The following is a 9,458-nucleotide window of genomic DNA, read 5'->3' as shown; positions in this document are numbered from 1 at the left end:
ACAGAATCCACCATTCACACTAGTTTAAACCTGCAAGTGATCCATGCCCCATGCTGCAGAGGAAAGCAAAAAAACTCCAGGGTGTCTGCCAATCTGACCCAGGGGAAAATTCCTTCTCAACCTCAAATATGGTGATCAGTTAAACCCTGAGCATGTGGGCAAGACCCATCAGTCAGACACCTGAGAAAGAATTGGCTGTAGTAACTCAGAGCCCTCCCCATCTAGTGTCCCATCGCCAGCCGTTGGAGATATTTGCTAATAGCTGTCGCAGATCGGCTAGATGCTATTATAGGCAGTCTTGTCATCCCCTCCATAAACTTATCAAGCTCAGTCGTGAAGCCAGTAAGGTTTTTTGCCCCTCTACTCCCCGTGGAAGGCTGTTCAGAACTTCACTCCTCTGATGGTTAGAAACCTTCATCTAATTTCAAGCCTAAACTTGTTGATGGCCAGTTTATATCCATCGGTTCTGTTCACTCCCTCTGAAGCATTTGGCATTGGCCACTGTCTGAAGACAGGATACTGAGCTAGATGGACCTTTGGTCTGACCCAGTATTGCCGTTCTTATGTTCTTATCTCCATTTCTTTCTGGATTTTTTTTGGTAGGATGTTGGGCTTTGATTGGCCCTCAGGAGGCAAGCGGTCCCCTGGGCGGAGAGCTAACTGTACAGTGTTGGTATGGCAGAGGCTATGAGAATTATATTAAATACTGGTGCAGAGGAACAACTTGGACATCCTGCCTCATAGTTGTTATGACAGGGTCAGAGGCAATTGTGAAGCACGACAGAGTCTCCATCAAAGACATTCACACTTTCTGCACGTTCATAGTGACCATGAAAAACCTCACAGAGAAAGACTCCGGGACTTACTGGTGTGGGATAGACAAACTGGGATTGGATCTCATGTTCTCTGTGAAAGTGAATGTTCTTCCAGGTAAGTTCCTGCATGAGTCTTCTTTGATTTTTACTGCCTTAAGTCTGCACACAGACTTATACTGGAACAAGGAGTGTGAATTGTAACCAGACGTAATTACTGCAGTGCACGTTTGTATGTAGACCAGTCCGAAGATGTAAGCTAAACTGATAAAAACAATTTTAAACCTGGGGTCTAGGAGTGTCCAAGCACAAGGTTGTACTAGTTGAACTAACTTGGTTTAAAGTCACGTGTAGTTCAATCAGTGCAACTGTGTTTTTAGACCAGGCCTAAACTGAAGAGAAATGTATAAGGGATATAAACCCTCCTGCTTCAGGGCAAAAACCAACCACCAAATGAGGGGAGCTGGAAGAAGTGTCCGCTATGAGCAGATTATTCCTTAATTATGGGACTCTTGCCCCTTCCTCTAAAGTAGTGGCCACTGTCAGAGGCACATCTGCATGGACCACTGGTTTGATCGAGTACGACAATTCCCATGTTCCAGTATAAAGAAGTGCCAGAGACGGGTGTAGGAGAACGAATACTGACTTGGGCTAGGATGGCGTGGGGAAGAAGAGGGGAGGCCAGAAACAGCCGGCGGAGCGAGAGCCTAGTAACAAAACAGAATGTTTAAGTTACACATGTGCAGCAGCAACTTGGCTGTGTCCGCCCTGAGCTGGGATATTTTTGCTGAAAGTCAAACTCTCGTTACAAGTTAATTGGAGCTTTGCGTGCGTCGTGGTCAGGCCGTTAATACTATATTTGTAAGGCGATGGGACAGGGCAGCGATCACTGCACAGGAAACCAGGCTTCATCTTTCTAAACCTTTAATAGCTATTTGCAGTTTCAGTCCACAAGAAATAAACCAGGAGATCTAAGTAGAGCCACAGGGTTAAAACCAAAGCGTCCCACATCGCTGCTATGTAAGAGCTAGGTATTATTAATAGGAGTCATCCAGCAAATGCATAAACAGGGTGTTCAATACCTTGAAGACAAAGGCAAGTATATACTCAATTAATATGAAGCCAAAATATTCGGCAAAAATCCGAAGACTGTTAACACAGCTAAGTCTGCCTGTTCACAGCTGTTCCTGCCTCACCACCCCCAGCACCAATGAGAGAGACAACAGTTCATGCTGCCTCCACTGAGTCTCCTTTCAGATGGACTGCCCCTGAAGTGGCTGAATCCAACTCCATGGTTCACAGCAGCAACCCTCCTGCAGGGTGAGTGTCCAGGCACATTCTAGAGGGGTCATGACCAGGATGTGGGCAGTCTGACCTAGTGGTCAGAGCAGGAGCCAGGCCAGGTCTGGATACCAGGAGACCTGTATCTGAGATAGGCCAGAGGGCAGACCAAGAGTCAGGTGTTACCAGAAGATCAGAGTCCAAGACAGACCAGAGGCCCAGGCTCACAGGGTGTGCCAGATCAGGATGTCAGAATCAGGTACCATAGCCGCCAACTTCTGCTCCCCCCGGCCCCGCCCCGACTCCACCCCTTCCATGAGGCCCCACCCCCTCCCTGCTCCTATTCCAACTTTTTTCCCCAAATCTCTGCCCTGGCCCCGCCTCTTCCCCCAAGCACGCCACATTCCCGTTCCTCCCTCCCCCTCCCGGAGCGGCCTAACAGCTGTTTGGCAGCAGCCGGGCAGGAAGCACTGGGAGGTAGGTGGAGGAGCAGGGACGCGGCGCGCTCAGGGGAGGGGGGGGGGGAGGGGAGCTTGGCTGCCGGTGGGTGCAGAGCACCCACTAATTTTCCCCCCATGGGTGCTCCAGCCCTGGAGCACCCACGGAGTCAGTGCCTATGTCAGGTACCAGGAGCTGGTAGACAAGGGTAGGTGGGCCTAAGCATGGAAAAACCCAGTTGCACAGACCATTTCCTGTACCTCTGCTCAGTTTAAATAGAAGCAGAAACCAGTCCGGACCCTCTGAGTTTTCTCACTCAGATCCCAGGACTGGAGTCCTCGGTCAAAGTTCAGGTTTGCGTTCTGGTGGCACGTTGGAACATACCAGCTGTTAAGAGTCCTGTGGACCAGGGTTCGAGACCAACAGCCCCTGACAAAAGGGCACTGTGGGGGAGCCCATTTCATGCAACATTTTGGCACGGCCGGGGTTTCTACACTGCTCTCGGAGGGCAGGCACTCCCTGCAGAGGACACCCATAGTGCTGGAGGTTTAGAGACATGCTCAACTCCAAGAGCATCTGTCTACACTGGCAAGTTTCTGTGCAGTAAAGCAGCTTACTGCGGTGTAACTCCTGAGGTGTACACACTGCCAAGCCACTTAGTGTGCAGAAACTGCGCAGTTGCAGCACTGTTAAAAAACACCCCGACAAGAGGCGTAGAGCTTTCTGCACCGGGGCTACAGCTCCACAGTGCCAGTGCTGCAATTGGCCTCCGGGAGGTGTCCCACAATGCCTGTTCTCGCCTCTCTGGTCATCGGTTTGAACGCTACTGCCCTGCCTTCAGGTGACCAACCAGGAGTCCCATCTCTTAAATTCCTTGGGAATTTTGCAAGTCCCCTTCTTGTTTGCTCGGTGACACGTGCGGTGGTCTCAGTGCATCTTTCCAGGTGACCATGGCTGCTCCACGCACCAGGAGATCCCCCGCTTGGAGCAATGCCAAGCTGCTGGACCTCAGCAGCATTTGTGGAGAGGAAGCTGTCCCAGTCCCAGCTGCGTTCCAGCCATAGGAATTATGATACCTACAGACAGATTTCACAATGCATGATAGAGCTATTTTCCAGCCACACTCAGGTCACACCAGCAAGCCTTTCTTGGCGTGGTAGAAACAAACTTTACTTTTAGGTTGGAAGCAACAAAATCAGAGACAGCTTTATTTAAGCAATTGCAAGGGAAGAATACAGCTGGCAGAGAGCATTTTTGCCTTGGTTTTTTTAAAGTACAAACAAAAATCACACAAACATTTATATTTTTTGTGACGTGCATTAAAAACATTTGCATTTTATTTAGGCTATTAATTTTTTTTTTTTCCTCTTTTCTTCAAAACATCGTTAACTCAAGGCTAGGTCACACGGACTATTTTGCAGTTTCTCACTTGTTTCTTGTTTTTAAAAGAGGGCGTCATCACAACCCCTTTGTCCGGACTGAACACACCTGTGTTTTTTTGAATGCATTATTACAACCCCTCAACTTAATAGGTCTGACTTAAGCCACACATTGGCTTACCCTGGGGCAACACCACATTTCCGAGCCCTGCGTACGCATACAACTAACCTTACATGGGGCAACCAGTTCCCCAACACCACTTTGTGTCTGATCTTGTTGCATAAACAAAAGTTCGCATGGCGTGAGCCCAAAGGGACAGACAGCCCCACGGTCAGTCCTCCTCTGATACCCCAATAGAGATTTCAAAAGGTCTCTTACCTCTGAGTTGGCGCCTGGGGTTCAAAGGGGGACGGTCTGTAGCGGTCACTGCATCAGCTGGGCATAGCCATCCAAGTCATGGCACCAAATATTGTGGTAGAAACAAACTCCACTCTTAGGTTGGAAGCAACAAAATCAGACAGCTTTATTCAAGCAATTGCAAGGGAAGAATACAGCTGGCAGAGAGCATCTCTGCCTCAGTTTCTCCAAAGTACAAACAAAATCACACAAACATTTATACCTCTTGTGACGTGAATTAATTAAAAACATCGGCATTTTATTTAGGCTATTTTTTTTAATTTTTTTTTTTATCTCAAGGCTAAGTCACACTGACTATTTTGCTATTTCTCACTTGCTTCTAATATAAGCCCTGCTTTTACAGGTCTCGCAATATTAGGCTAAAATTTAGCTCAACAATTGCTCTGTCTCTGCTGTTAAATAGCTGCACTTAAACCCTCCTCTTCTTTCTCTGCTTCTACATTGGCAACCATGAGGGCTAGAGACTTTTTAAAAAATGAAAGCTGAGACTCTGCCCTTATCACAGGACTCCAGGGGCTGAGGCCACAGGCAATTGCACCCAGAGGTTTTCTAGACACGAGACAAAGCACACACATCAGTGCCTGCCAGTTCCCATCTGAACCCAGCTCTGCCTCGCTGAGCATTAGGAATGTAAATGTAAAAAATTAACTGGCTGCTGAAGTCAAGGGACTAGCACTTAGACTGTACGGCGGGGAGTTAGGAGATCCAAATTCTGTTCCCAGCTCTTCCACTATCTCACTGTAGCACATTGGAGATAGTCACTAAACATCCATGCCTCAGTTTCTCTCTCTGCAAAATGGGGGTAATACTCACACGTCTCAGTCAAAGGCAATGAGCTCTTTGATTAAAATGCTACCTAAACAAAGTGCAAGTATCAAGCAGGGTAGATACAGACTCTCTTTTCCTCTTGCTTTTAGTACAACAGACCCAGTCCTCCATATCCTGACACCATGCATCCTGCTGGTTCTGCTTCTGATTTTGCTCACTGTTGTACTGTTTAGAAGGATGACGCAGAGGAGAAACAAAGGTAAAAATGATCCCTTTCCCAAGTAATGAGTCACTTTACTCTTCGCTCAGTGCAGCCTGCATATTCAGTTTCATTTCTCTGACCCGCAGTGCTCCTTCCACCAAACGTAACTGCAGAGAAACTGTCTCCAAATATATCACAAGCCTCTAGCCACAGCCACTCCCACCCCAGCAACCCCTCACACAGACAGGGCATGCGAAAATTGGAAGGCAGCCGGTCTACACAGGATCAAACCCCAATCCCAGTCATAGCATAGGCATCTAACACAGGCCAACTGGATGGGTGGGCATGTTTATTTCTAAGAAGCCTGCAATTTTTTAAGTGCATACGTTCCAATAGAAATCAAAAGAAAACAATTGAGAAACCCAGCAGTAGAAAGTCTCTCACTAACCTGATGGTGAATCATCAGCTCTTTGACAGCCACTGCTATAAAGGCTTTCTGTACCTCCAAAGCCCCAGGCTGGCTTGGGTTTTGCACTCTGGGAATTGCTGAACCTCTGACTTTATTAGCCACAGCTGGGCTAGGCAGGTTCTAATAGCCAGAAGCAAAGAGACCAATTCCCTCCCTCCTGGAACAACCTCTGTAAGACCTCCTTTTATTGGGTAACACTGATCTTTCCTCCTAGCTTCAATGACCTGCAGCTGGGCTTTAATTAGCCTGATACTGGAGTTCTCTTTTACTGGCTCTGGCACACGGTAAGAAAGAACGCTGCAGCTGTTTCGAAAGCAAAAGGAAAGTTAATGATTTTCCCACTGCCTGTATCACACACACACAAAGCAGAAGAGCCAGGGCTTGTCTACGTGAGAAAGTTGCACCAGTTTAACTTCCCTTTGTCCTGGCAGGAAATGTCTTATATCTGTTTATCTTGCACCTTCTTTCAAAAAAATTAAACCACTATGGAAGCAACTTAACTATTTTGGTGGGGGTTATATCAGGGCATCCCTATTCCATGGTGCCCACAGCCATTCCGTTCGCCCTCCGGCTGCTATCCCATGGTGTGTCATTCACACCCAAAGTGACTTACCTGGTTACCTGTTTGCGCTCCATTACCCTGGAGCCACCTGAACCACATGACCCTGCTGGGTTTAAATGCTGCTGGCACATGCCCAAGATCTTCTATTTGCCTCTCAAACCTAGTTACAAGTACACAGAGCCTGAGGCCACCTTGTCCCAATGTCTCTCTGCATTGCTGGTGGCAGCTGACTCTCCTTTGGCAGCATAGCTGGCTCCCAAGAAATGCTCCCAAAGCTGGGCATAATGATCCCACCATGTGACGCTGAGGCCAGTCAGACCAGTGTTAAACTCTCTGGCAAGTTTCTGCCCTGCTTAACTATGGGAAGTCCTCCCTGGGTAGTGTTACCTGGCTCTGTCCTCTCCTTGCCAAACATATCCGCAGACTCCTAACCTCATGGTAGCAGGAAAGAGAGGCTGAGCTGTGGAGGAAGGGCAAACACACTGTAGAGCCAATGTTGCCACTTTCCACGTGCAGTGAAAAGCAGAGTGGATCTGGGGATCCAGAGACCTAGAACTACTTCTGTACTGGGAGGTTCACCTGGTTCATTTAGGCCAGTGGTTCTCAACCTGCGGCCCGCAGGCTGCTTGCAGCCCAATCAATACAGAGCTGCGGCCCATGTGACATCCTCAGGGTCATACAGGTAGTATTGGCTGCGGCCCACAATGGTAAATAGGTTGAGAACCACTGATTTAGGCCTACTGGGCTGAGTCCATGTTAGCACCACCGGGTCACCCAAGTTCAGTGGGTTACATAAGTACCCAGACAGTCCAGTGTTTACCAAACTCATTCTCAAAAAGCCCAGACAATGAAAATTGCTAAGTGTTACGCCTTTTCCAAGGAGAGCTTCATATACCTGGCACTGCATCGAAGTGCTCAGCTATTGGTGTGCCGAGGGCCTTAGAAACACCTAGACACACCTAAAAATAGCTTGACTTCCTTTGATGCACTTCCTCTTTCTGGTTCTTTCAGCCCTTGAGGGAGCGCCTGGACAAAGGGAAAAGAACTTCCATCCCTATCGGCTGGTAAGGCAGACCCGAGGCAGATGCCTGAGTTTAGAATATTTCACACATTGCTCAAAAGCTGAAAAAGGCAGTGTTCCAAGGATCGGTCACCTAGTGCTGAATATCAGCCCTCGAAAGGGGGCATCTGTCTCCCCTGTGCTGAAGTAACTGCCGATGTGACCCACACTAGCACGACGTGTGACTTTCTCCCCCTCTAGTGGCTGGTCCACATAAAGGAGTTGACTACAACTACCACTTAGCAGCGTTACTGCTGTAGCGTAAGTGGTGGCGTTTTCAGTCTTTTAATGCTGAAAGTGTCAAATTCAACTCCACTGCTGACTCTGTTTAGGGGTCATTATTCAAACACATTCAGCAAAGGTGCAGAGGAGAAACTGATTCCTCGCTTCTCTAGCCCTATAGCTCCCCAGTGTGGACCTTTGGAAAGAAGGGACTCGGAGTTTTCTCTTTGTTCTGAACACCTCACATGCCTGTTTCAGGTACCTGGAAACACCCCGTCGCCCTTCGTTACCAGTGAACCTGCAGCCTCTTGTAAGGCAGCCATCTGCATGCCCATGGAGGAGACACCGGACTCAGCAGCTGATGAGGCTGCCTATGAAAATGTCATTCATGAGACCCAGGTAGGAAGAAAGCCCAATGGTTACCACTGTTAGCTGAGTGCTGCTGGAGAGCATAAGTCACCAGCATGGGAATTCTTCATGAGACCAGAGCAGGGGATAAGGCTGGTCAGATATTTTCCATCAACATTTTTCCAATGGAAAATTGGATTTTCAATAAAAGAATTCATAGATAGATAGCATCTATGAAGTTTTGATTTTTCATCAAAAAACCAAATAGCCAAAAACTGGAACATTTTGCAGTTTGGGGCAGTTTTCAACTGGAATTGGTTTTGGTTTTTGTTAATGAAAACAAAAGAAAATTGGTTTTTGGTTATTTGATTTTTTGATGACAAGTCCAAGTTTTCCATAGAAATGCCAAAAATATTTGGGTTTGTCCTACTTTTCCATGGAAAAGAGACATGAGACATTTTCCCACTAGCTGATGGAGTAATTAAGTAATGAAGAGAATGTGTGGGCAAATTCTTCCCTCTGGCCCTTCCTTCACAGAGCCTTTTCCTCTGTCTTAAAGATCACCAGTCTTATCTAGTGGCAACAGCTAATGAACTCTACAGGAAAGTGCAACAGAATCAGTTGAGGTCATTTTTCGCTGGTGCCCGGAGCCGCTCCAAACTAATCTGCGTCCTCTGATTCATGGTGCTTTTGTTTCAGGCTTCAAGATCGACAGAAGAGGTTGCTCCTGGCACAGTGAAATTTCCAACCTCACATCAGCAGACCATCTATGCCAATATGAATCCAAACACACGCAGTAGGACATCCCCCTCTCGTCATCAAGGAAAGCGTGGGAAAAAAAATACTGGATGAAGCTCAATGCTCTTGGAACGTTTCCCCTCCTACTGTTGGAATTTTTAGCGCTTGTTCTCATTTCCCTGCAGTTACATAGAAGCTTTCAGATTCCTGTTCCTCCATTATTCTTCTTATGCCAGGTCCCCCTGTACTGAGATGCTAGTGTTGCTGCTGAATGTGTCCCATTCCCAGCGAGACTGTTTTCACAGATTTACTTACCGCCCAGTGCTTCTCGTTCTTCACAGCAACTCGAAACAGAACATATTCCTGGTGGCTTCACCTTCTGGATGACTGGGAGCATTTCTAGAAAGACTTTGTATGGGTCTGCAGGTTTGGCACACTCCCCCTTTGTCCGCCATAATTTCCGCGCTTCAAAGTTAGACAATTGCTAATAAAAAGCTCTTTTCTCTCTTCCGGACTGAGTTCCTTAGAATGACTCAATAACAGGGTGCCAAGGACAACATGGGAAGGGGCTGATGTCAGATTGTATCTGTAATAAGCGATCAGCTCAATTCCTTCGGTAGTGTAGACATGCCCATAAAAGGTAGTCTGCGCTAAGCTGTATTTCCACTCTCCCCGGATTTGGAATCTCTTAGAGGTGTTTGTCTCTCTGCAGCCCATGCTCAGGGGTATCTGAATCCTTATCATTCATTACTCGCAAAATT

At 47.4% G+C, this 9,458-nt stretch overlaps 1 protein-coding gene across 1 annotated transcript; it reads left to right on the top strand.

The window, feature by feature from the left end:
* Positions 1-749: 749 nt before the first annotated feature.
* Positions 750-9,164, top strand: LOC112118307 (CMRF35-like molecule 3). Its single transcript, XM_024216567.1, has 4 exons — positions 750-930; positions 1,994-2,132; positions 7,870-8,010; positions 8,659-9,164. Exons 1-4 carry the CDS (start codon positions 750-752, stop codon positions 8,696-8,698), a joined length of 501 nt encoding a protein of 166 aa, XP_024072335.1. The 3' UTR covers positions 8,699-9,164.
* The last annotated feature ends 294 nt before the right edge of the window (positions 9,165-9,458 follow it).

Source organism: Terrapene carolina, unplaced genomic scaffold (genome assembly GCF_002925995.2).
Source record: "Terrapene carolina triunguis isolate 2854851 unplaced genomic scaffold, T_m_triunguis-2.0 Scaffold192, whole genome shotgun sequence".
Classification (NCBI taxonomy): Eukaryota; Metazoa; Chordata; order Testudines; family Emydidae; genus Terrapene; species Terrapene triunguis.
This window is presented reverse-complemented; position numbering and strand designations above follow the sequence as displayed.